Below are 25,788 nucleotides of genomic sequence, written 5' to 3'. Positions count from 1 at the left end.
TCAATTTAAATTTACTTGATGTATTGATATATGTATATGTATATACATTTACTCTATAACTTCACAACCAATAAACTTGTTTAGGGAGTTTGTAACCCACCAAACAATCAATTCATGCAAAAGGTACCAAACACTTTTGGAGAGAAAATAAGTTGCAAAGTGGGATCTCTCCACCCTATGATTCATGGGTCACCTTGGTCCTAACTCCAAAACTGCAATAAATTTCATTTCTTTAGACGAAAAAAGGAAAACATTAGCATTGTGCCAGCAAAAAAGAAAAAAAGAAGGGAATTTTTAATTTTAATTTCCTAGAAGCCGTCCTACAAAATTGAGAAAATTAGATGGAAAGAAAACAAGCGGGAGGGGAAAGCATAGGGAAGTGTGCAAACAGAAGCAAAGCTAAATCAAACCAGACTCATCCACATCAGAAATATTCAGTGGGTGAATATTAAAAATCACATCTTTAACAACAAAATTAAAGATTCTCTCTCTCCTTCTCTCTCTCTCTCTTCTTTAATCGGAGCAGAGAGAGATTCCTCTCACTCTCTCACAAAGCAAAACCCAACAATCCAAGCAACAAACCAAAGAAAGATAGGTAGGTGAAGCAGAGCTAGTACTATTGGGTGAGGGATTGAAATTCATTCAATTTCTGTGTGAACCCAGAAATGGATGATGAAGTTGTGCAGCGAGTTTTCCAAGAAGGAGGGCGAGACTATTTCCAACAGCAACCCTCCACTTCGTCTTCGTCTTCCTCTATTCTCCAATCACTTCCTCTCCATGTGGTACTAATCAAAGCTCCTATCTTTATTGCTTTATTGGGCTCTTTGTACTCGTCAAGATTGTATCTTTCTGTGTTTGTTAGCTTCATTTTTGAGTTTTGAGTATTGGGTTTTGCTTGGAATTGGGATTAGTGGGATGTTTTTCGTGCTGTGGTTTCCATTTGCTGCTTGCAATTTGGGTGCTTTATGGCGTAGGAAGTAAGAATTGTGGAACTGACTGGATTTTGATATTGGGTTTTTGAGGAAATGTGGATGCAATTGTTTTATCTGTTCATTTCTGAATAATGTTCATCCAAGGAAATGTGGATACTAACATTTATTTTAGTAATTGTTCTTCTTATCTGTATTCTTATTTGATTTCATCTTAACAATGCTTTGGGGTTGAAATGTGCAGTCTTTTGATCGCGGGTATTATTTGTTGGTAAAATCTATCCAAGAGCTTAGAGAGAAAAAAGAGGGCCTTGTTACAGTTGGCATTGGTGGTCCAAGTGGTTCTGGTAAAACAAGGTAGGTGTATAGTTTTCTCCAGACTAAAAGCATTTGCTGCTTCTGTTTGTTCAATTGTTAATCTTATTATAATTTTTGATGTCCTCTGAAGCTTAGCAGAAAAGGTGGCATCTGTTATTGGTTGTACTGTTGTGTCAATGGAGAACTATCGTGATGGGATTGATGAAGGAAATGATCTCGGTTCAATAGATTTTGATATGCTGGTCCGAAATCTTGAGGTTTGCATCCATTTATTGGCTTTTGGTTCTGTTTCATTTTACTCTGCTTGTATCTAATCATGCTTCATGCCTGAACAATTTGGATAGATATAAACAACTACGTAGCATTTTTTGAATGGTTTTAACTGCTCAGATACTAACATATTTGACCATGAAATTTCACTAGCAGATAAACCGTTTTGATAATAAGAGCAAATTTTACTAGTATATATTATTTCTCATGTCAAATCTGGGCTGATTTGTTATGTTCAAACCCACTTGTCTGCTGAGCGATCACATCATTGCATTTGTACGTTGTGATCATTAGCAATAATGATCATTTTAATCTGTAAGGATTGTTCTTATTATATCTATGGACTTAGTATCAGGCTTTTATGCTGATAGGATTTGGCAAAGGGTGAAGATACATTGGCTCCAGTTTTTGACTATCAAGAAAAGAAACGCGTTGGTTCAACAACAATACAGAGTGCTTCATCTGGAGTGGTAAGAATGTAAAACAGTTTGCATATAGTTCGTTTTATATACCTTGACCTTTAAGTTCATATCTCCACTTTCTTTGTAGGTAATAGTTGATGGCACCTATGCTTTGCATGCAAAATTACGCTCTTTGCTGGATATTCGAGTTGCAGTGGTAATTTTTTTTTTTTTTTTTTTTTTTTTTAGACTTGGTAAAAATATTGGTTACCAGAAGTTTGACATGATATTTGGTATGTATTTTCATCAGGTTGGTGGTGTCCATTTCAGCCTTCTTTCCAAAGTTCGATATGATATTGGAGATTCTTGTTCACTGGATTACCTTATTGACAGCATTTTCCCATTGTTTAGGAAGCACATCGAACCAGACCTTCATCATGCACAGGTTGGTGTTTGACTGCTCCTGACTGTTGATATTTTTCTGCTAATTCTTATTGCTTTTCCTAAATTTTGCAGATTAGGATTAACAACAGCTTTGTCTCATCATTTAGGGAGGCAATCTACAAGCTGAAATGTCGGAGTGAGGTCTGCATGTGTTCCATGTTTATTGTCAATGGATATTTATCTTATAGTCATGCATTGGAATTGTGCTTTCCTCATTTACGTTGCTATGTTAGCTTTATCATTGGTGGGTACTAATAACCGATTCAAGATTTTCTAAGCCCTTCAGCTGTCAATTGCAATATTGTTCTTCCTTTACAGCTTATAGCTTTTTCATGAAACTTTCAGTCTAGATAGCGTATTATTCATCCTCTCATGTGTGTCACTAGTTTAGCTGAACTTTCAAAATTTTGTTACAGGCAGCAGAGGGACATTTTGCTAGTGCCTTTCAAGAAAATGTTGCTCAAATAGATAAGTGAGTCTTGTGGCAGATGTAATTTTATCTATCTTACATCTCTTATGATTAAATAGAACTAAAGAAATATAGTAAATTCTTGAGTTATACTGCAGATGAAAGTGGGCCTAATTTGTTTCTTTTTCAGTTTTATTGAGATGTATCTTAGGCCTCCTTCGGCAAGTGAAGAAGCACGGATAAATGATTGGATCAAGGTGCGTCAATCTGGTATAAGATATTATCTGTCACTTGGGGACCAGAGGATTGTTGACAAAAATTTCATTATCAGGCCAAAAGCAGAGTTTGAGGTAAGAAGTATTTTTGTAGATTGACTCTGGTAAAGACATTGTAATATTCTACATGCTTGAGAAATGGTTCTTTTGCAACCCTTCTGATCAGCTATGAGTAATAATCAGGGCCACCTGATAGCCTGCCTCTTTAAATATGTTCAACTACTCTGCATGAGAGCTTCACTTCTCACTCTTTATAATTGAATGCTAATTTAGTCGGAAAAATGTTTTATACTACTGTTAAAATAAAAGGGTATTGATAATCCTAATAGGGTATAATCATAAAAGAAAGAGATGATACAAACTTGAGGCACAAATATCTGATATGAAACTTCTGAATGTGCTTCATAGCACGTTGGCATGTTCAAATTAGACCTTAGAGCCATATGACTTACTGACTTGCATTCTGCAGGTTCCCTCTGTGTTCTTTATGTGAAACAATGACTTATGAAACCTTCTACATGTGGCGTTGATCAGTGCAAACTTTTATTCCTTATTTTTATTTCGTTTAATGGGTTGCACGTTACAGGAGATGCATGTTTATATATGAAATTTGTGTAAAGGCTTACTTTTTATGTGATAATTATGTAAGATTTCTTGATGTTTAGTAACTCTTACCTATTTTCTTGTCTTTAATTTTGGAAGCAGGTTGGAAGGATGACTCTAGGCGGATTACTGGCTTTGGGATACGCTGTGGTTGTTAGCTACAAAAGAGCATCTAAATCAGTCAATAATGGCAATGTTTCATTGTCCCTTGAAACCATTGATAGTCTTGGTGAGACATTCATGGTGCTGAGGGGCACAAATAGAAAAGTATGAACTCTGTATTTTTACTAGAGTGGTTATAGCTTTTACATGCCATTTTTTTTTCCTTCAGCATAGGGTTTGTCCAACTGATATGTTGCTAATACGAGGGTTTCACCTTTTTTTTCCAATCTAAATCTACTAGTATTAAGTAATGAAAATGGTTGTACAAAAAGGAAGGATTTGGGGGACCCTTGGGGGAAATAAACACATAATAACAAACAAAATTCTGTGTGGATGAGTATAGAATATAGAACAAGAATTATCTTTACAAATATAGGTTTTGGAATAAGATCTTTCCAAACTTGTTTTGGTTCTCCTAGGAAATGTAGGTTTTGGAATCTGAATGGCTTGTCATTTGTTCATAACTAAGGCTTTCATGTTTTATTTGTGTAGACAGTTGGAACAGAAGCATTGAAGATGGGTATCAGTGAGCCTTGGATCACTAAATCATATCTGGAAATGATTCTTGAGAGCAAAGGTTGGAATCTAGACAAAATTTTCTTTCTTTTGATCTTTACCTATGTGTTTTTGGTCTCAAGCACTAAAATCCCAAGTTCTTTCCTTAAGCTTTGGTCAGAATTAGAGTTTTCTGTCCTTGGAATTCCTCTGAACCATACAGCACCGTCTGGTGTTTTTTGATTAATTATCTGATGCAAATAGAACGCAACGCATGTCTCGCTCTCTCTGTCTCTCTCTTTTGATATATGTGTTACTTATATAAAAGTATGTAATTAAATTGTGTACATGATTTTCGATTCTCTTGCAGGCGTACCTCGCCTTAATACACCACCTCTTTTGTCAAATACGCCTGTGACCAGTAATCAGGACAGAATGATTGTTGCACCAAAACCAATCCGTGTTCCTCCAAATCTTGTTACTAGGCTCGAGGATCTATCTCAGCCATGGACTAGATCTCCAACAAAATCTACGATGGATCCTTTAGTGGCCACCTGGCATTTCATCTCATCAGATCCTTCCCAAGCTGATAGCTCAGCCATAGGTAAGTCGCTCTGACTTAGGGGTGTACGTCTTTTCTTCCATAAGTAGTTATATCCTGAATGTGCTGTTACTGAATGAGTCTAGACCGCTCTCATAAAGCAACCACAGATCCTTCCTCTTTCAGGGATGGCATGAAATTGGCTCCAATGCCTGATTCATATGACTTAGATAGGGGATTGCTTCTTGCTGTGCAAGCGATACAGGTAAGCGGTTTAAGTTAATAAGGTATTTTTTCCTTTTCTTTTTGTTGTTATATAGCTTTGGCGACTCCCATTATAAAAACTTATAGTTCAAGATATTTATTGAAGAAAGTGTATTTGATTATATTGATAGAAGTACTAAAAAATTAAATAACTTTTTAGTATGTTTATCTACATGCATTTTTGTGCATTTTTTTTGCAGGCACTGTTGGAGAATAAAGGTTTTCCGGTTATAGTTGGAATTGGTAATACAGTCTTCAGCTGACTCTCTCCCTCTTTCATGTTTTGTATTTTTTTCTTGTCAGCTATGGCCTATATTTCTAGTTATGCTTATTGAAGTCTGTGAATTCAGTTGAAAAAACACATGGTTGTCTTTTCTAGTCTTTATCTACAATGTGCTAAGTTGTATATAGCAATCTTCTTTTCAACAGCTTAGTTGAAGTATCTGCCTGGGCTGAATTTCAACTTGTGCTTCTTTGTTTCTCCTCAAAAAAGATTTCAAGTTGTGCTAATTATCTGCAGAATATGAGCAGATTAAACCGGATACAGTTGTGTGATTTTAACTCGAAACATCATGTATCTTCTGTTTTTGCACGCGGATATGATGGTTTTATGATGATCATGATATGTGAAGTTATATGAGAAAAAATGGTAAGGCAAAAAAGAGAGATATAATGTGCCTTGTCCGTGTTATCAACTATTTCTCTTTAGCTTACTTTGTTTGAGCTGTGACCAAAGCTATAGATTATATGCATTTCTGACCTCAAATAAGCTATCTACAAATAGTCATATACCCATTTGTAGTGACTCCACTTAAGTATGCATTCATGGATATATGTGCAATTGTTTTGTTTTGTCATATGTATGGCTTGATTTTGGTTTAAATGATTGTTGACCCCCTACCTTATATTATGGCCTTTGGACTGAAATTATTTGAGCTTGAAGTATGTTCTTATGTTGCTGATATTGTTCTTGTAGGGGGTCCAAGTGGTTCTGGAAAGACTAGTTTGGCTCATAAAATGGCCAATATAGTTGGCTGTGAAGTTGTTTCCCTTGAAAGATATTACAAATCTGAACAAGTAAAGGATTTCAAGTACGATGACTTCAGCTCGCTCGATCTATCTTTACTTTCAAAAGTAAGGCTTTGATATTGTCTAGGTTATTTTTTGACGAGTTTTGTACTTTGTATATTTTCTGAGTTTTAAATTTAAACTATATGAGATGGCCAGGCAGTTCAATCATATAGGCTATGCAAGCCAATTCAATGTAACAAAGAAAAATACATAAAAAATGGTGTCCCATGTGCCCCTCAAATTTGATTTTTCTGAGTATATATGTAAAATTGACCTCATATGATTCTCAGAACTTCTTGAAGGTAAATTTACATTTCTTTTTTTTGCTAAATTGTGCCAAATTGCCAAATGTCCTTTTGGCTTTTGCTCAGTCAAACTACAAACCAAATAAATATATGATTTCACTAATATCAATATTCAGGACTCTAATTTTAGGTAATACTCTGTGCTTAATGGCTGCTTTGCTGTTGCATTACTTAATATTCTTACATTACCATTTGCAGAACATTAATGACATAAGGAGTGGTCAAAGGACAAAAGTACCCATGTTTGATTTGGAAACTGGTGCTCGGAGTGGGTTCAAGGAACTTGAAGTTTCTGAAGATTGTGGAGTGGTCAGTTATCAGACATATTTACATTGCTCCCAGAACTTCGCTTGCTTCCTGTGTAATAATATCTTATTGGCCTCTGCTTTGCTACTAAAGAAATCAATCAGCTAAGCGAAATTTATTTTGTCTTTTGTACAAGCAGATCATTTTTGAAGGAGTTTATGCTCTGCATCCAGATATCCGAAAATCACTTGACTTGTGGATTGCTGTTGTAAGTATACCCCTGCTATCTATTCTCTGCGTTTTTAAGCAGTTTCAGGTGTTTATGAGAAAGACTGGATATGAAGTATTCGTTCTCCTTCGTTTGGCTATCAGGTTGGAGGTGTTCATTCGCATCTCATTTCTAGAGTTCAAAGGGATAAAAGTAAAGTGGGATGTTTTATGTCCCAGAATGAGATCATGATGACAGTGTTTCCAATGTTCCAACAGTTCATTGAACCCCATCTGGTTCATGCACATGTTAGTACCCTTCAAACTTCTTAGGAAAGTAATCCATTTGTTGCGTTGCTTTTATTTTTTATTTTCCAAAAAAAAAAAAATGGATGAACTGATTTGTGATGTGTCCAAGAAAACAGAAAAAGAGATTGCTAAGATTTTTACAATTGCTTGAGTTGGAGAAATTTTGCAATTCATCCCGTTCTAACAGAGCTTAACTATTACTTTTGAAACTGTGAAATAACTGATTTGATATGAGAAGAAAACTACATATGTATATTTATATGGCTTTTCCAAGGAAAATATTGTTGCTGGACTCATAATGTGAAATCTTGAGACCATTCTTCTTGGCAATTAAATCATGATGCGTGTGTGTGAGCATATGCTTTCCAATTTGCACATTGGAACTGATCCATGGCAGTCCCACCAAACTTATTTTATTTGCTGCTATCTAAATGCAGCTCAAAATTCGAAATGACTTTGATCCTGTACTTTCTCCGGAGAGCTCATTGTTTTTATTGAAGAGTAACAAGCAAGTAAGAGTACAGTATTGTTTTGTCTCTGCCTTGTAATCATAAAACATGATTTTCATCTAACATGTTATGCTATTTCCATTTGGTAATAGGTGGCTTATCAAGATATTTTAAAAATACTGGATCCTGTAAAGTTCTGCAGCTCTGTACAGAATTTCATTGATTTATACTTGAAACTTCCTGGACTTCCTACCAATGAGCAGTTAACAGAGGGTGACTGCATTCGGGTCAGAATATGTGAGGGCAGATTTGCATTGCTGATACGGGAGGTTTGTAATGTACCTTTTTTAATTCGGATTTTGTAATGTAAATACATACAGTTCTCTCACGTTTAACGACAGTGAACATTCCATTCATTTTTGTATGCTTAGCCTATACGAGAAGGGAATTTCATCATCCAACCTAAAGTGGATTTTGATATTAGCATTAGTACAGTTTCTGGACTTCTTAACCTTGGGTAAGCAACAAATTCGACATACAAAAGTTTTTTATTTTTACACCATTATTGTCTAATTATTTTCATATTCATTATTAGATGAACTCATTTTCTCGTTTGATGAATGAGTTCTTTTGAGATTCACCTTATAGCGAACAATTTATATAAGCAAGTAATGAAAAATTGAAGCATCTTTCTGTGATGTCAGGTATCAAGCTGTAGCTTATATTGAAGCATCTGCTTTCATCTACCAAGATGGGAAGGTCAGATAAAGCTTGGTTTTTCTTGTACACATTACATTTTGGAAAGTGTTTTCCTTGTGATAAGAACATAATGATGTAGTAGGTGAATTGCCTGAGCACAAATTCTTGAAAAATGTATAATGTTATCGCAAACTTCTTGCTTTTGTTGTATGCCTCAAATATGTCCTCAACTTGAGCTCACTGGTGATAACTTATAGCCTGCGCTTTTAGATGCAATCATGTACCTCGAATCCTTTTTTTTTTTCCTAAGCCGGCAATTAGTATTGATTTAAGTTATGTGGCTAATAGTGTGTCTCTAACTTATGTGAAAAAAAATACTGATTCATTCACCTTAATTTCTAAATGTGATTGTCCCAGTTGATTTGCTCTGTCATTTGATTAACTTGATGACTTATCCTACGTGGCATTGTGTGATCCAAGAACTTTTCCTGGTTTCCTTTTTGGATTAATTGAAGTTATAATGTCAGTGACTTCTTGTTTTTCAGGCTGAAAATATCTAATTCATATTAAATTTTGATTGCCTGTTTAGATTTTGGTTGAGGTTGATCATCTACAAGATGCTCCAAACCCTTACCTGCAAATCAAGGGGGTTGATAAAGATGCCGTGGCAGCTGCAGGGTCATTGCTTAAACTGGATGGTTCATATACTACCAAGGTTTTCCCTTTACTTGTACTACAGTGTTTCTCTGTGCATGCTGGCTCTGGCTCTGGTTGCCAAATCACTTTGATCTGCTTCTTGTTTTTGTGAAGGGATCACTTTGATCTTTTATTTTGCTTCAATTTCTTCTGACTGAGTAGTTGATTTGTTTGTTGTGTAGAGTTATCTTCAAATAGTTCTGGAAAGATTACCAGAACTGGGAAGAGGCTCAGGTGGAATTCACAGTCAGCAAGCTGCAAGATTGCAGGAACTTGTGGAGTTCATTCAGTCTCAGGTATTTTGTTTTAAAATTGATGGATCACTTGGTAGTTGGCAATCTAAGACTAAAAAGTTTTAGTGCATGCCTGCATTTCTAACATCGGGTGGTGTGACAAACAGGGCAGCAGTTCAGCTTCGGAATCCTCACCAATTAGGGAGGTTTCTCCAGTTGACGTGGTTATCGAAGATATGCAGTCAAGGATTAGAAGACTTGAGCGGTGGCACACAATCAATACGGTACTTGCAAAACGTTTACTGTCGTAAGTTTTAGTAGAGCTGCTGCTAATCTATCTGTCTGAATTTTGCAGGTACTATGGACATTTTTAATGTCTGCGCTTGTTGGTTATTCGCTCTACCAAAGGAAGCGTCAGTGACAATGCTGTTTCGAGAGTTTTTCTGAATCTTGTTTTTTGTATCATACCATTTTTATGGCGCCATCTCAGAGAGACCCTTCTCCGCCGGTTCTAATCAATTACTGTATATACATAGTCCGATGAGCAACTTCCTAATTACAGTTGCTTGGTTACCTAGACTAAGGATCCATTCAAGTTGGGATGAAAATTACATCCAAAAAGATCCCTCTTGGGGTGGGATGAAAATCATTTTAAAATGAAGCTTTATATAGATTTTACTCATTTGCAATGAAAAATCATCTTGTCCTCCATTTTAAAAACTCTGCCGGCAATTTTATTCCTTCCTTCATCTCGAAACTAAATCGACTGCTCACCTTAGTAATTTGAGGCTGAGCCTCCCAGTCACGTTCCCGTTTTCAAGAACAAGAACAAAAAATTGAAGAGGGACTAAAATTACAAGAATTATAGAACAGAAGGACTGAAGTTGGTGAAACTGTAACGGCAGGGGTCAAAATGCAATATAAGAAACATACAGGGGCACCAAGTTGTAAGGTTCTTTGCGTTTGAAGCAGCAGCAGCAAAACCCAAAGATTTCTTCTTCACAGAAATCGAAATCGAAATCAAAATCAAATCTGAAGAATCCAAATGGAAGCAGAAGCTCTGAATCACGTAAAGTACGGCATCCCTTTCTACGGCATCGGTTGGGTTCCCGACGGCATCCCTCTCACCTCCTCGGAGCAGGAGGAGAACAACGATCAGAAAACCGAGACTCGGACCGAGTCGGTTCCCGATTCCAACCATATAGTATTGGCCGGCGGTGGCGGCCAGGGCAACAGCGGCGTCAAAAACGCCGTCGTCCTCATCCAGTTCGATCCCGCCTCGACTTGTATCTCCCGTGAGCCGGTAAATGATCCATTGTTAATTAGATATTAATGAGATGAGTGCAGCTTAATTAGCTCCGGTGCTTTGGTTTTCAGGTGGCTAAGCTCGGGTTAGGCTCTGATTTGCCTTACAGAATGGCGGTTCATCCCGGTGCTGACGGTCTGATTTGTGCGTTTCCTGAAAGCTGCAGGTTCTTAATCCAAGTTCCAAACTTGATTTTAATGCATTTGGCTTGTGCATTCCTAATTGCAACCATCACTTGTATTTGATCCAGTTGGTTTGAATGGGAGAAAGAATTGAGGGAGGGAGCTCATAAGCCAAGTGTGAAGCAATCTGATAGACTACTTAAACAATTGCAAGATGTAGGGCAACAGTTAGCCCTGGCATTTAACAAAGAAGGTTCGGTGCTTGCTACCGGAGGCGAGGTGAGGACTATTTTTTCACTTTGTAGTTTTACGGGTGAACATGTCTCACACCATACTCCACTTATTTTAGACGTGGACGGAGCTTTAATGTTGTGATTTGGTGCTTCACAGGATGGCAATTTAAGGGTTTTCAACTGGCCCAGCATGGAAATTATGTTCACTCAAGCTCAAGCTCATAGAACAGTCAAGCAGTTAGATTTCAGGTTTGTAACTACAGAGGCATAGTCAAAAAAAAAAGATATCTACCTCCTTCATATGCAGTGTTGTTGATGATGATTATCTGGCTTGGTTGTCTTGCAGCCATGACGGGAAATTTCTTGTCTCCTTGGGACAAAGTGGCCCTGGTAGAGTCTGGGATGTGACTTCAGCTGCAGTTGTAGCTACTTTACCAACGGAAAAGGTGGGCAGTTACTGATAATTTTCCGAACAAGAAAACTGGCTGAATTTTAACTTTGTGATTCAAAGCATCTTTGACATAGTAAAGTGACATGGGTGCTTTCTTTCAAGGAGATTTATTTTGTTTTCCTTTTAATATAAGGATATACATATACTGCATGGTATATTAGATTCTTTTTCTTTTTTTTTCAATCGTTGATCAAAAAATAAAAACCACTATTACCTATCCCTATGCTGTCATGAGTCACTATGACAAAAAAAAAACTGTTAACAACTTGTCATAGCATATGAATTAGAGGATCTTCACGTTTTTGTTTTTGAATGACTAAGACTTCTATATTTGGGTTTTAACTATGAGACTATTCATAATATATGCAGGATGAGGTATTTTGTGCATGCAAATTTTCTCTAGTGAACAATGGGATTGAAGTTCTACATCTTGCAGGTAAACCTTTGGTGTGAAAGAAGCTTTCGTTCTCTGAAATACTGAGTTCTACATTACTTTTTCATGATTTAACCATTTCAAACTATTTATAATGTAGATAAAGATGGAATCATTGTAACATGGAACACAACCACATGGAGGAGGGTTCGATCCAAGCGAATTACTCGAGATGGCATCACCGCCTTTGATGTTTCGGCTGATGGAAAGCTCCTTGCATGGTCTGTTCATCTTGGATGCTTGTATTAACAGTTTTTTTTAGATGGTTGGTGTACAACACGATGTGTCAAATGCATAGGGTTGATTTGAGATCAGTTTTCCAATTAGTTCATCCAACTGCAGTATATCATGACACAATTCCCTTCACTGGATTGTGTTCCTCAGAAAAATATATCATCTGTTTCTGGAAATAGAATACTGACACTTGTTATCGATGAAAATGCAGCGGGACAACTGCTGGAGATCTTTTGATACTAAAGTCAGCCGGATTGCGGGTTCAAAAAGTCATCCCAAAAGCACACAGTGGGTTTGTAACTGCGTTGAGTTTCTCGCATGATTCAAGGTGTGAGAACTAACGACATTATGTTTCTTCTTTAGTAGTAATTATGCAGAATTTCTTTTTCCTTTCAATGAAGTGTTAAATAAGCATATAATTTTTAAATACAGAGTTTTGGCTTCCACATCAATGGACTCAAGTGCAAGGGTGTCCACACTTGAGGAAGTGAAGAAAAGTGGTAAGTTCCTACCATCATTTTGGGATTTTATTGCATATCACTTCATAGTTGTCATGGCCATGGCTAGACATCCCTTCACAGGGTAGATATGTTGTGGTTTTCCACCTATAGTTGCGGTCCCATCAGGCTGTTGGGGCTCAAGGATAGAAGTAACCCATTCCAGATCAGTTTAACTTAGGCTATCATAGAATTAGCATCACTGTTCGAGGTGAGTTTTCCCTGGATGTCAAACTGTGCTGCACTCCCTTAATAGGATGCTTCTGAAAACTTTAACCCATAGGCTGGTCAACCATGACATTAGGATCAATTTCGAACTTTTGCGTTTTCTTCTCGTGATAGTTTTCAGGTTGGGGCTGGTCAAACTAAATTTAAAGTAGTAAAAAGGAATTGGAGTATAATGCTTGAAAGAAAAACAAAAGCCTATTTAATAGACCGTTGATGCTATATTTGCTCGTTTCAACTTGTGTTTTATTGAACTTTGTTTTCTTTCTTTTAATGAGTTGAGTGTTCAATAATGCTGTTGCTTTGGTTGCAGGAGTGAGCTTATGGGTCGTTATACTCATTATCCTAGTATCCATTCTCGCATATTTCCTAAACGATCCTGAGAGCTGGACAATGTTGAAGTCTGAATTGGAGAAAGTTTACAGCTCGTGGCGTTGAAAGGACTTTAAATTTGCAGAAAGAACAGTTCGGGTGCTCGTCATTGTACCAATACAGTGGTGGTTTTGATAGCCTGTTATAGGATAATAGCTGGGGTGGGATGTTTAGGTTCACTCGAGCCCAACCCATTTTTAGTATGATAAACAGAAGCTCTTTGAATTGTTTATGTCATCTCTTTTCCTAAGTTTATCACAAAAAAGACTATATTTTTTCATATTATATGATCGTGATTCTTTTTTTATTTCTTCGCATGGGTAATCCGCTTATTTGTTCCCGTATCTACACACTAAAAACGACCAAACAAAATTTGTTAATTACACAAGGTAACAGATTATCAATTACCTTCTAGACATGGGTGAAACTACAAGGTTACTTTGAATTCATGTGTAGAATTGAAGAACAAATTACAGAGACACTGAAACACGTATAAGGAAGGTGATAGAGGAAAAGCATGAGTCGCACAGAGCTCCAAATATGGTTGTAGAAATTCTAACAATGCTCATTCACTTCATTTGTATCTGAAAATCTTATTTTGGGCTGCTGTGTTCATTAAGTACGTAACTATTCACTTTGGGAACTCTCATTCACATTTGGCTTCTCCTGTTGCTGCTGCTGCTGCTGCTGCTTCTGCCATCCCTCGTTGTATATATTTGAAGCTTGATTCTTCATCGATATGGACAATGACGCTACGGCCTCTCCTACTGTCAAGTAAAGGGCATCTGGTTTCATCATCTCTTCGCCTGCATATGCCTTTTGCAGTTTCTCCATGACCTCAGACAGTGGATTTACCAACACTAGCTGTAAATACAAGTAACAATGTCAGTTTCAATTAGCAGATCAAAACAAACATAAAGGATCAATCGAAGTGTGCGTATAGCAAAGACATATTTCTACAACTTGCCTCAACTCCTCTTTTTAGGAGTGATTTCCTCAAATCTCCAAAAAGTGTGATGCCAGTTGTGTCAATGGTGCTCACAGCTGAAATTAAGATACAGAAACGAGATGGACCCTTTCAAACACAGTCAGATGCCGAAGAAACAGTTGATGATTCTCAAGATGAACATACCTGTCATGTCTATAATAACATATCGAACGCTCGAAAGTTTTTTCCCTTCATCTTCTTCTTCTACCCATCTTAAAATCCTTCATATTTCATAACGAAAAGTTAAGGACCAGAGAGGATCCAAATTAATGAGTAAACTTGCAAATTAAGAAACATCAAGTAACCTGCCTTTCATTGAGATATGTTGTATTGGCAAAGTTGATTGCAGCTTCAATACTTATAATGAGGAAACCAGGGACAGTTGCTGTCGATTCCTTGTAATGCTGTAGATCTCTAAATATATCTGTCCCCGGTATATTTCCCAAAATCACTGTCCTCGGCCTAGTAACTTGCAGCATAATCTTGAAAACCGATATTCCAACCTATATTTACATCATCCAAAACAATCTTCATCATCTTTATCCCATGAACTGCATACAAAAATAGGAACTCGGGTTGTGGGAACTTACAGCAATGGCAAGGCCTTCTTGGACAGAGATGAAAATGACTCCGAAGAAAGCACATACCAAGACAAGGAAATCATATTTGTCAACCTTCCATATGTGATAAGCAGCAGGAACATCAATGAGACCAATCACAGCAGTCACTATGATTGCACCCAATATGACATTTGGTGTGTACTGGAACAGTGGCATTAGGAAGAGCAGTGTCACCATAACCGCCACTGACATTACTATGTTGGAGAGCGCTGTTTTTGCTCCGGCATTGTGATTCACAGCTGACCGTGAGAATGAACCTGATCATGAAAATCAAACCTTGTTATCAGAATTAATTTTCGTTCACCAATATGTTATGGAAGCACTCAGGACCTCATTTATTTACCGGTTGTAATGTAACAGGAAGTAGTAGAGCCAACAATGTTCATGATGCCAATTGCTATCATCTCCTTGTTTCCATCTACCCGGTAGTCTTTTATAGCAGCAAAAGTCCTTCCAACTGCAATACCTTCCTATTTAATTTGATCCAGATTTCAGTCATAGGTAAAAATGTGATCCTTTTTATGTCCTAGAAACTTGGTCTAGTTGATCAAAATGAAGAGGGAAACTTACAGTGAGAGAAATAATCCCAGTGGTAATCCCAGTCTTAATTGCTAGTCCTAGATGTGTTCCTTTGAACTGCAACATGTTATATGAAGGTGGGTTTAACCCTTTCTGTAACTCTCCAATCTGCCATACAAAATTAAACCAAAATTAACCTCCAGTAATAGCATAAGTTACAGTGTGTGGCCCAAGAATTAACTTGCTTACCACACTGATGCCATGGTTATTGGCTTTGACTGCAAACACAATTAGGGTGGAGAGGATCACAGACACCAGAGGTGCACCAGCTGAGACCCAGAACAGCTTTGGCTTTTTCATGCTCTGCACAATATCAAGGCACACAACCCAATATAGATTAGTCAAAGTCACACCTGTCAATCCTTTTGGAATCCTGACATTGTCAGTCTTGATGTTTTTTACTAATTACAAGGGCATAAGACCCTTGACCATCAAGGTAAATAGGAGTTGGGAATCATTACTCTGAAATCTTAATGGAATGTAAGTGTGGATCAACTTTCTATTATATTAGTATAATAATAACCTGTGATATGCTAAGATTATAATATGAGAGAAATCATTACCGCAGAGCACAGAGGGGAGGGGAGGTATTCCAAATAAATTTACCAGCCGTGTGGATCAGATTAATGCAATAGAAACAGATAAAACAAGTTCCTAATTAATTAAGATTAAGAAAGAGTCAGAGAGTGGAAGAGACAACATACAATGTGTCTGGAGAGCAGTAGCAGGACAAGGAAGCAGCAACCCATGAGTATAGTTTGCCATGACCACTGCAAATCAATAAAGCAACCAAATCATTTGTCTATGAATAAAGGAAGAAGAAAAGGAACTAAATGACTATAATATCAAACATAACTAGAGGTAACTTAAAGCTAAGAACTTTAATAGAGTGATAATTATGTGTGTTCTCTTTCTGTGTTTGATTAATTACCTCCTTCCTTTCTTTAAAGACAGAGGTCAAAACGGGGATCAAAGCCATTTTCTTGGTGAAATTTGTTATCCCAAGGAGGCTTTTAAGCTGTTGCAGAGAAACTATTACAGCAGCTCCGGCCATGAAGCCAATAAGAGTGGCCTTTGAAAGAAAATCAATAATAAATCCAAGCCTGCAATCAACACCAAAAAGATTCAATCAAGTTTTGTTGCCTTAATTCAAGCTTTGGAAATGAGAGAAAGGTGAAAGGACTTGTTTACCTTAGAAATCCTAGAGAAGCCTGCAAGATACCAGCAAAGAAAGTAGAAGTGAAGGCTAGCTGAAGGAACAAGACCGGTTCGTTAGAGGGAGAAACTTCTTGCATAAGCATTGATCCCATTATTAGTGAAGCAATAGAAACAGGCCCTACTGCAAGGTCCCTTGAGCTTCCCAAAACAGCATACAACAAAGGAGGAACAAAGCTTGAATCTGCAACGAAATTCGCAACAATGTTACTCTATTTTTCAATCCGTCAATGAGTACTAGCTAGCTAAATGACTATATAGAAACACCAATCAATAACAAGTTTTTCACTCACATAAACCCACAATGGGAGGTAGATTAGCCAGCTTAGCATAACTGATACCCTGCAATTGTTAAACAATATAAGTAAAAGTCGAAAAACAAATCTTGAAGATCAAAATTCATATGAGTTATGGTTACCTGTGGGATGGCTAAACTAGCAATGGTGAGGCCAGAAACAATGTCAGATTTGAAGAGCTTGAAGCTGTAAGTAGGACCCCATTCAAGGATAGGGAACACATACTGAGCCCCAAGAATCCATTTTTTCTTGGAGGTTTGGCCTTTAAACTGGTGCAAAGGGTCATCAGGGAAGAAGGTCTCCTTGAGCTTGGTCTTGAGCTTCTGAAAGGTGCTTCTGTATGGGGGTGGAACAACCTTGTGAACATCCATGCCCATTTCCATGAAGTGGTGCATGTTGTGACTAGTACTATTAGCACCATTGTTGTTATTGTTCTCATTAGTTGGTGTCTCCATGGCTACTGATGATTAGTTGCGCAGCTCAGAAAACTTGTTCTCTGTAAATATATGAGAGACTAGACCCATCAATCAACTTCTCCAGGGGGGGGACCGCTATAAGACAAAAACTAGTATACTAGATTACTAGCTAGGAGAAAAAGAGAGAGAAAAGCAAAGCAAGCCAAGCCCACAACTTTTGCTTATCGAAAAGACACCAAAATGGGACTATATCTGTATGTATACTTAAAGGGGCCGGGGAGGAATCTGTTAAAAAAAAAAAACTGTTTAATTGTGGATGAAATTGATGAAAAGAACTAGTCCTTAAGATGAATATGGAAGGTGGCAAATAGGTCTCACCCATATGTACACTTTCAAGATGACAAGCTAGCTTGTTCATCCAGCACTGAAGAAGGTACAGAAACCAGCGTGCCATGCATGTATTTAAATGGACTGGTAATAGGGTGAAGAAGGTGAAAAAGATGGTGAGGATATTCTCTTTCTTCTTCCTCCAGCTCTGTGCATTATATATAAATGCTGAATGGTGTTATGGTGGTGCACACTTCTCTAAAACTGAATGGTTTTATGAATTTTATGTGGACTCTTGCTAGTAAATGTGATTTACAAATTCCAATACACAATTTGCTTGATCAGTTCAGCACAGAGTGAGAGGCTGTTCCGTAATGTTCCGGAATATCACAATTTTGTAATCGAGAGAGAGTCGTTAAATTAGTTCATTGACAATCACAAGTAACAATTAATCTAGGAACTTTCAACTCCTAAATTTCACTACTCCAAAACACTAACGTTTTCGCTCGGAGTCATATATATCGCTTTGTATTAAATTATTCGGTTCCGGTCGGTTACCTTCTAAGTGATGATATGGCATGAGGATAAATCGTAAGCTAGGTAGAAACGACAGCATTGTGATGTAGAAAACTTGGATCTAAGCCGACTGCCACGAAGCCGGTGCTAGCACATACGTCCGTACACGTGCCCGAAATGCAATCCCAGAAGCTCCATATTTGTATCTTTGGTTCTGCAAAATAAATAAAAAATTGGACATCAACGATAATATCAGAATATATATATATATGTGTGTGTGTGTGTGTGTTCCTTTTGTAGCACCTAAAAGTGGTCTATCTTCAAGTAAAAACATCAATCACCTTTGAACTTTGATTAGTTAACAAAGTGAGCTACTTTATGAGAGATTATCTACAACTTGACTATGCATGTTAATCTATTGAATTATTGACTAGGCAACAGAATGTGGCCATCTATGATTCTAATTCTAGTAAAGTTGGTCACTTTTTAGTCATATATATAAAGTTCATTTGGATGGATTCAACTTCTTAAGGTCTTCTTCTCTAATCGTTCATCAAAATTGAACGTGCGGAAGAAGGTTGATAAAATATCTCAACCAAATAGTTTAAGAAAAAATGAATTAGACTGGATTTCTTTCAGTTAATTTTTGTGAAGATACAACTCTGTTCTCGTTTGTTATCAAAATTTTAATTATATAAAAGTGGTCGAAATTTTTTGATAAAATACTTTAATGAGAAAAGAAAAGGGAGATAAGATTCTAGATGCACATACCAAAAATCTTTCCCCTTAGGTTGGATGCAACTCGCCCTCCAAATCAAATAATATATGGCCTACTTTAGAATAGCAGTAGTACTTTTCCATGAAAATGCAAGGAACCAATTCCAACTGATCAAAAGTCATCCTCTATATCAAATCTTAATGATACAGAGGCAGCTGCTGCTGATTAATTGAATCTGTGATCAATATATACGCATATGGCAACTGATAGATGAAAACGGGTAGGGCAAAAGCCAGAGCGATATAAAGAGAATCACAAAACGATTTTCTTGATTCTCCTACAGAGAATTCTGAGACGTCATGTGTGGGTAAGGAGATGAAAAGTTCTTACTTTCAAAAGATCAGAACCCTAACAGAGTATGAAGGAATAAACCGCAAAAGTTAATAATCCCCTAATATAAATAATGAAAAACAAAAGAAAAATATATGATCCCTACGAAAAGCTTGGGCTCAGAACCCCTAGTTCTTTAGTTAGTTATGCATCTGTGGTTAATAACCGCTTAATTTACTCTCTGATTATTAGTTACTTGGTTTATGTAGAAGCATCAAGAAAATCTAGGGACCAGAAGGACAGTGAATAAAGGGCAACCACTGGAATCCGAATACCAAAAGACATATTTGCAAAGCTTTTAGGGTTTGTCATGATCCTCGAACCTTGCCAATACCGTATTGGCAATACCGATAGTTGAAAAGCAGAGAGATTGAAGTAGGGCCTCTGGAACATGTGTTGAACGTTCAAGTGGCACTAACGGGATGAAGAACCTTGGAGGTTTCCTCATACACTGAAACCTTACTACTACTTTTTCTTCCTGATTAAAATTTATCCTAATGATGATGAGATGAAAAAGTAGACTTAAAATTTTATGGGAGAGGAACAGGAAATGATCTCATTTCATTTGTTTTTGGAAGACCAAACCAGGGATTGGATTGGATGGATAGAATGTCAATGTAAGTAAGACATAAAGTTGGAAATGAAAACGGAGGATATCATCTCTCATATGATCTAATTGGAACCACAGCCACTGGCTCAGCTTTTTCTGTGGCTATAGAATGGGCCTCCCCTCCCATGTTGATGAGTACCAACCGCAAAGTTGGATCTGCTGGTGCGCTTTCTGTTAATTACTTGTGTATGATACTATGATTGCAGCAAAGATACCCATAATCATGGAGTTTGTGGTATGAGCTACGTACCTCATCCAACTTCCTTGATTGCGAAACCAAAATATATATGGAGCAACTAGCAAGGATTAAGAGTTGTCGTATGTTGTCAACAATAATTCCTTACACTGCAGGACACGACTCACATACCCAAATGAACAAGCAGGACACGACTCACATACCCAAATGAACAAGTAAACAATACCAATTGTTCAAAATATAAGATGAATTAAATCAATGCCCATGAACACAATATTAGTATGAAAATGTTTAAGAAACCAATGACGAAAAATCCGACTTTAATCCCAGAAAGAAAGGTTGATTAATGAAAAAAACGTGGTCGGCAGGATTCGAACCTGCGCGGGCAAAGCCCACATGATTTCTAGTCATGCCCGATAACCACTCCGGCACGACCACTTTGTTGTTAAATGAGTTACTTAAATGCTAGTTTACTCGAACAATAGACCACCAAACATCAAGATAAAAAGAAGAAGATTCCGGTATATGGGAGAGAGAACCTGACCTACAAAGTGTATCTTCAAAACGAGAGTGCAGGATCTAGGGTAGGCCCAACAATGGTGACATTCCATTGAGGATAGAAAGGTAAGCAGCAATGCAGCATATCATATATAGGATCAAAATCTTTCCAGAAAGGAAGAAAAGTTTCTTCTAGCAACATTATTCGATCGATTCCTGAAGTCAATCAATAGTCGATAAAAGAAAACTATATAATTTAATAATTATGCATCAAATTCATCAGACATTGCACACCATTGTCGATATATATGCATGGTTCTCCTTCCCCAGCAAACCGCCCCACTAATATATAATGCGTACTACTAACCATAATGAGCACCATCATGTACAGTACACTACAGATTCTGCCTTTGTATTTAGTTGCCTCACCATCCATTTAGCTTGGATCTTGTCAGTGTCAAATTAACTCATGAATTTATAGTACGTGGAACCAAAATTTGATGATCTCACTACACAGAAAATGAGCCAATTCTCTAACATGTTGATGACTTATTTTTCATAAGATATATAATTATTTAGAATAGGATGATAGTCAATTGCCAGAAGAAAAAATAGGATGTCATGCTGATGTTCTTAGCGCCGATCGAAATTGTGTTTTTGGTCTAACATCATAACATAGTTTTAATTTGTACATAATAACTAGTTTGAGAGTTTACATTTTGAGTTTAGAGAGTTGTATATTTGCGTAAGATAACTAAAAATAGAGCAATGTAGTTTTAGATTTAAGCATAATATATATTAGAATTAGAAAGTCTTCATTATTGGGTTCATTGCTAGCTGTTTTTGCTAAAAGAAGCTACAGAAGTTCCTAACCATATGAGGAGAGAAAAGGAAAATGATTAATCTTTGGGGAAAATGATTAATCTTTGGGTGTAGATTAAAAGAAAATATAGGGATGGGTTTTTCTTAATAGGAGCTTTGTTTTTTGGGTTTTTATCTAATTTTCTCTTAATCTTTTGACTGCTGGATGTAATTGCAGGACCAATATGTGTTGTTTAATTATTATGCCCTGGAGTTCTCTCTTCAGTTGGGTCCTTTCTAGAGTGGTTCAGTAACGAGGCATTAGCACATATGTCATGTCTCATTTGCAGTTGGCAATAATGGGTTTGCTAGACCTTGCTTTATAACTTTCTCAAAGCAATCCTGATTGGTTCCTGCATGCATATCAATATCAGAATCTCTATGAATTTAATTTTTCTGGTGAAAACAATCTTTATAACAAACTACATACGGAACTTAACCCGAAGATTCTTGGAGAGAACATTTCCAAGCTAACTAGAGAAAGAAAGTGAGAAACTGCAAAGCAAGAAAGGTCAGCCTCCTTTCTGGAAAATAATGTACGTACGTGATGGTCCTTAAAGGCTAAAGCAAATGAATTAACAGTATAGATATGCTCGATCTCCTTTTATCAGGAACCTTCTGAACCGCAGAAGCCTACCACATGCTTTTGGCCGGGATGACAAGGTTGTGGCCAAAATGCCTAAAGAATCAAAGTCCTCATGATGAGTTTCTCAACCATACATGCATATTTTGATCAAAAAAGTTTATGGTCCTTTATTTTTTCAGCACGAAAATAACAAATAACTGGTGGCCGGAGAAAAGGAATGAAGAACATGACTTGAAAAGAGTCTTTGTGATACCAAGTTGGAGTTTTCATGATAATGCTGATCTTCTTGGGGCAAAAAACTTTAGGTGCTTGTCAACCCTAAAAGTAAGTATATTTTGCAGAATTTAAAGGCTTGAACGTTGATGTAATATTATCCCCACGTACATATTTTTTTTCTTCCTTTCCATAAAGACAGACTGATTGGCACTTGCACTTATAGTTTATCTCTACATGTCAGGGATGGGACTTGCAATTGAAGCACTTTGATTTTGCAGGTGTCCAGATTAACATCAATAATTGATATATAGGCGAATGACAGAAATCCGAAGGCTGCTACATTATTGTGGCAATATCTGGAAGACATGCATATGGGATGGTCGACCATTGGAGTAACTCTAGGCCTGAATCAAATCGATGACAACGTTACAGATGAAGAAGACAAAACTTCATAGCTAACTATCTGAAAATTATTTATTTTATTTTTTACATAATTTTTAATTTTGCTATTTACCATACTACCACTCAATTATTAAAAATTATCTAAAATTAATATAAGGTCTAAGGATTTTATTGTCTTTTCACATTAACTTTGGCTAACAAAGCCTCTTATCTTAATGATAGTATAGATATTTTGAGATTTAACTATTTGATCGATCATATGCAACTATGCAATACAAGAAAATGGAATTTAAAAAAAAAAAAAAAGGCTGGTGCAGCTGCCCTCAAGCCTTGATTAATGAAACTGTTGAATACAAGGGGGGGACATTGAGCCTAAACCCCTGATCATAATAAGCAACTAGAGTATGTCCTGAAATAATATCAGGAATCTCTACAAAAAAACTTGTATTCTAACAAGCACCAACTAGCAAAGAGTGCTCTACTGGCTACTCTATTTGCTTTGACATAGCGGTGACATAACGGAAAGATAACTCGATATGTAACCCGATTATAACGTAGCATAATTACCAGCTTTAGCACAGCTTTCCTACTATGTTGCCGCCGGAAAATAGATTCGGCGACACTTAGTCTCACTCTGCCACTAGGCGGTGACGACCATTTGACGAAGCAAGGAACTCGCCGCCGACCTAGAGCAGACAAGGCACTTTGAGTGCACATGCAGGCACACATCCCAACTAGCCGACACATATAGGGACTTATTGCTCGCAAAATGCGCAAAACAACTAGACAACTTAAAATAGTAAAAACATAAAAAGAACAAATAACAACTTGGCCCAGGTCCACAAAGTGAGCCCAAGCCCCATCTCCAGCCCAGATCGGCCCACCAGCTGCATCCAAGCCCAAAGGACCAAACCAGCATAGTATTCAGCTCGCTCAGCCCAAAGCAGTAGCTTCGTCGCCCCGACACCACAACCGCCAACCCACCACTGGCGTCGGGCAACCTTCATGCCTCCGTTGTCGTCCAACCATCGGAGGACAACATCGAGCGCCTCAATCCACCCAATGCAAACTAGCATCTGGGAAATCTGCAGAAAAAACCGGATCGAACGGCCGAAACAACCATCAATCCCAGCCACCCAACGACCGCCAACAGACACCGTTCCAACCCAGCAAACTCCCTTCCCTTCTCCGATCGCCGCCCATTTCCCTAACGCAGCCACACCCTTCGACCAATATAGGCAAAACCATACACCTTCCGATCCAATCCTTCAAAACTTAGCCACAACCTTGAAACAAAACACCCGTCCGGCCTCACCCAACAGCCACCGGTGAGGCCAGAGGCCGTCGCCGGCACCGAGGCGCAGCCGGGAGAGGCAATATCACACAGAGCGGCGTCCTCTAGAGAGAAACTTTTTTTTTTTTTTTTTCAGAAAATGGATTTTTCTAGCATATTGTTCAGTTAAAACTTAAAAGTATTTTAAGCCGCTCGATTTGGTTTTAGTTTTCCGTTAACTCCTAATACTATGGTTGTAAAAGCTACTAATATTTTACACCAAACATCAACACTTGTCGACTTCATGTATTATGTTTCTATGAAAATGCATCACATTAGAACACAAATAATTTGTAACACTAAAAATGATGGAGAGTCACTTTTTCGATTTAAATCTAAAAGATGTGCCTTAAATTGCCCCCCAAGTCCTGATAGTTGAGAGTCACCCTTTTGATGAGATATATTCTCCTTTTTGACAACAAATTATTCATCGAGGAGAGCCATGTCAGAGCGAACTACAACTCTAAACTCTAAGAACCCCAATCCTACAAAGAGGAATTCGAGGCTGGTCCGAACGGAAATGGTGGGCTTGGGGGAATTGGTACCAAGTTCCCAATGCAAATTCATGGATCATAAAGTACTTCGACCCATAGTGACCAAGCAGCTGAACATGGCCTCATTATAAATTGGGCCGTTTGTATTAACAATGTCCAAGACCAATAAGCCCTTAAACCCTAAAAACCCTAAAACCTAGAACCTTCTTCCCCTTGCTAGAACTTCATCCCAAAGCAGCTCACAAAATATAAGAGACAGCTCCGCCTCTCTCTCTCTCTCTCAAATCCACTGCGACCCAGTAACCTCAGAGAACCACCGCCGCCGCAAAAATGGCAAAGCGCCTCATGCCAACCCTCAACCGTGTTCTTATAGAGAAAATCGTCCCACCCTCCAAAACCACCGCCGGCATTCTCTTACCGGAGTCATCCGCCAAGGTAGATACTACCCATCTTCTTTTCATCAAGTTTTTTATTGGTTTGTGTTTGTGTGTGTTTAAATTGGTTTGATTTAACGGATGTGATTGGTCGGATTGGCGCAGCTGAACTCGGGGAAGGTGGTTGCTGTTGGACCAGGAACTAAGGATAAGACCGGAAATGCGATCCCAGTGGCTGTGAAAGAAGGTGACACTGTTCTGTTGCCCGAATATGGTGGCACCCAAGTTAAGCTTGGTGACAAAGAGTGAGTTATCTGGGCTTTGCTGTGTTGTGTTGGGTTATTATGTGTTTTGGGGTTTTCTTTTGGTTGAATTAGGTTGTGGGTTTTTGTGTGCAGGTTCCATTTGTACCGGGATGAGGACATTTTGGGCACTCTCCATGATTGAGTTATTCGGTATTGTGTTTTCGAGGATTATGCTATTAAGGGTTGGATGTAACTGATAATTAGTGAATTGGAATTTCTCATGGACCTTTTAGTTTGCTTTAAAATGAGATTGAGATAATTTCCAGCTTCTAATGGATTTGGATTCAGAATATGAATTATGGGCAAACTTTTTTGTATCCTTCTTGTGGGATGTTATTGAACTTGCTATTGGGTCTAAATTCACTGCATTCCCCTTAACCAGTTTTGTTGATGTGCTTCGTTTTATTTGTTGGAGGAATTTGGGCGTAGTTAAAATGAACTGAATGCGTACTATAGTTGTTGTCTGTTTTTGGTTGTTGATTTTTTTCTCTCTAAATTTTCGAAATGTGTTAAGATTGTAGTTTAGTGTGTCATATGATTTGGTTGGATGAGCTTCCAGTGAGAAGTTGCTGTCCCTAAATTTCACAGTGCTGTGCTGTTATATTTAGGAAGGATAATCTGTAGCTATAATGTATTTCTTGCATAGTGC

The 25,788-nt window shown here is 37.7% G+C and overlaps 4 protein-coding genes and 1 non-coding gene across 8 annotated transcripts; 3 read left to right on the top strand and 2 right to left on the bottom strand.

Moving 5' to 3' along the window:
* Positions 1-345: 345 nt before the first annotated feature.
* LOC133710890 (uncharacterized) lies at positions 346-10,008 on the top strand. 3 transcript variants are annotated; one of them, XM_062137024.1, is made up of 26 exons: positions 346-782; positions 1,174-1,286; positions 1,378-1,504; positions 1,889-1,987; positions 2,067-2,135; positions 2,229-2,363; positions 2,435-2,503; positions 2,779-2,834; positions 2,962-3,121; positions 3,752-3,916; positions 4,304-4,388; positions 4,677-4,910; positions 5,018-5,112; positions 5,312-5,354; positions 6,088-6,245; positions 6,686-6,796; positions 6,933-7,001; positions 7,106-7,249; positions 7,687-7,761; positions 7,851-8,027; positions 8,130-8,215; positions 8,403-8,457; positions 8,987-9,112; positions 9,276-9,389; positions 9,494-9,610; positions 9,682-10,008. In XM_062137024.1, the coding sequence occupies exons 1-26, from the start codon at positions 666-668 to the stop codon at positions 9,745-9,747; spliced, it is 2,865 nt and encodes a 954-aa protein (XP_061993008.1). In that variant the 5' UTR covers positions 346-665; the 3' UTR covers positions 9,748-10,008. The 3 variants fall into 3 exon arrangements, with proteins under 3 accessions (XP_061993008.1, XP_061993007.1, XP_061993009.1); XM_062137023.1 differs by having other exon boundaries at positions 3,749-3,916; XM_062137025.1 differs by lacking the exon at positions 346-782 and having other exon boundaries at positions 1,386-1,504; positions 3,749-3,916.
* Positions 10,009-10,179: 171 nt separating this feature from the next.
* On the top strand, positions 10,180-13,506 carry LOC133710892 (SEC12-like protein 2). Its single transcript, XM_062137029.1, has 10 exons — positions 10,180-10,629; positions 10,704-10,798; positions 10,883-11,033; positions 11,145-11,236; positions 11,334-11,433; positions 11,808-11,874; positions 11,972-12,092; positions 12,317-12,433; positions 12,538-12,605; positions 13,141-13,506. The coding sequence occupies exons 1-10, from the start codon at positions 10,372-10,374 to the stop codon at positions 13,263-13,265; spliced, it is 1,194 nt and encodes a 397-aa protein (XP_061993013.1). The 5' UTR covers positions 10,180-10,371; the 3' UTR covers positions 13,266-13,506.
* Positions 13,507-13,623: 117 nt separating this feature from the next.
* LOC133710891 (probable sulfate transporter 3.3) lies at positions 13,624-20,518 on the bottom strand. Of its 2 annotated transcripts, XM_062137028.1 has the most exons (15): positions 18,928-20,406; positions 18,199-18,370; positions 17,020-17,393; positions 16,895-16,943; positions 16,578-16,785; positions 16,318-16,489; positions 16,091-16,156; positions 15,576-15,689; positions 15,378-15,494; positions 15,151-15,277; positions 14,778-15,064; positions 14,497-14,690; positions 14,332-14,408; positions 14,167-14,243; positions 13,624-14,063 (listed from the first exon to the last, which is right to left on the bottom strand). In XM_062137028.1, exons 3-15 carry the CDS (start codon positions 17,350-17,352, stop codon positions 13,827-13,829), a joined length of 2,058 nt encoding a protein of 685 aa, XP_061993012.1. In that variant the 5' UTR covers positions 17,353-17,393; positions 18,199-18,370; positions 18,928-20,406; the 3' UTR covers positions 13,624-13,826. The 2 variants fall into 2 exon arrangements, with proteins under 2 accessions (XP_061993012.1, XP_061993010.1); XM_062137026.1 differs by lacking the exon at positions 18,928-20,406 and adding an exon at positions 20,448-20,518 and having other exon boundaries at positions 13,624-14,243.
* On the bottom strand, positions 20,427-20,508 carry TRNAS-AGA (transfer RNA serine (anticodon AGA)). The gene has a single exon. It is a non-coding gene; the product is annotated as a tRNA-Ser (tRNA).
* A 4,167-nt stretch (positions 20,519-24,685) lies between the features above and the next one.
* On the top strand, positions 24,686-25,431 carry LOC133710076 (10 kDa chaperonin, mitochondrial-like). The gene is made up of 3 exons (XM_062136053.1): positions 24,686-24,895; positions 25,000-25,139; positions 25,233-25,431. Exons 1-3 carry the CDS (start codon positions 24,791-24,793, stop codon positions 25,279-25,281), a joined length of 294 nt encoding a protein of 97 aa, XP_061992037.1. The 5' UTR covers positions 24,686-24,790; the 3' UTR covers positions 25,282-25,431.
* Positions 25,432-25,788: the final 357 nt, after the last annotated feature.

The sequence above is a fragment of the Rosa rugosa genome, chromosome 5 (assembly GCF_958449725.1).
Source record: "Rosa rugosa chromosome 5, drRosRugo1.1, whole genome shotgun sequence".
Lineage (NCBI taxonomy): Eukaryota > Viridiplantae > Streptophyta > Magnoliopsida > Rosales > Rosaceae > Rosa > Rosa rugosa.
Note: the sequence above shows the minus strand (reverse complement) of the source record. Positions and strands in the feature narration are given on the sequence as shown.

What these genes read in the sequence shown, in the direction of transcription:
- LOC133710891 (XM_062137028.1), bottom strand. Translation starts at nt 17,352, where the DNA reads ATGGAGACACCAACTAATGAGAACAATAACAACAATGGTGCTAATAGT. An exon ending in ATAACCATGGCATCAGTGTG is followed by an intron (nt 15,495 to 15,575) that starts GTAAGCAAGTTA and finishes TTTGTATGGCAG; the next exon opens with ATTGGAGAGTTACAGAAAGG. An exon ending in CTGGGATTATTTCTCTCACT is followed by an intron (nt 15,278 to 15,377) that starts GTAAGTTTCCCT and finishes CAAATTAAATAG; the next exon opens with GAAGGTATTGCAGTTGGAAG.
- LOC133710890 (XM_062137023.1), top strand. Translation starts at nt 666, where the DNA reads ATGGATGATGAAGTTGTGCAGCGAGTTTTCCAAGAAGGAGGGCGAGAC. An exon ending in AATCACTTCCTCTCCATGTG is followed by an intron (nt 783 to 1,173) that starts GTACTAATCAAA and finishes TGAAATGTGCAG; the next exon opens with TCTTTTGATCGCGGGTATTA. An exon ending in ATCTATCTTTACTTTCAAAA is followed by an intron (nt 6,246 to 6,685) that starts GTAAGGCTTTGA and finishes TACCATTTGCAG; the next exon opens with AACATTAATGACATAAGGAG.
- LOC133710892 (XM_062137029.1), top strand. Translation starts at nt 10,372, where the DNA reads ATGGAAGCAGAAGCTCTGAATCACGTAAAGTACGGCATCCCTTTCTAC. An exon ending in CTTGTATCTCCCGTGAGCCG is followed by an intron (nt 10,630 to 10,703) that starts GTAAATGATCCA and finishes TTTGGTTTTCAG; the next exon opens with GTGGCTAAGCTCGGGTTAGG. An exon ending in CTACTTTACCAACGGAAAAG is followed by an intron (nt 11,434 to 11,807) that starts GTGGGCAGTTAC and finishes TAATATATGCAG; the next exon opens with GATGAGGTATTTTGTGCATG.
- LOC133710076 (XM_062136053.1), top strand. Translation starts at nt 24,791, where the DNA reads ATGGCAAAGCGCCTCATGCCAACCCTCAACCGTGTTCTTATAGAGAAA. An exon ending in TACCGGAGTCATCCGCCAAG is followed by an intron (nt 24,896 to 24,999) that starts GTAGATACTACC and finishes GGATTGGCGCAG; the next exon opens with CTGAACTCGGGGAAGGTGGT. An exon ending in GTTAAGCTTGGTGACAAAGA is followed by an intron (nt 25,140 to 25,232) that starts GTGAGTTATCTG and finishes TTTTGTGTGCAG; the next exon opens with GTTCCATTTGTACCGGGATG.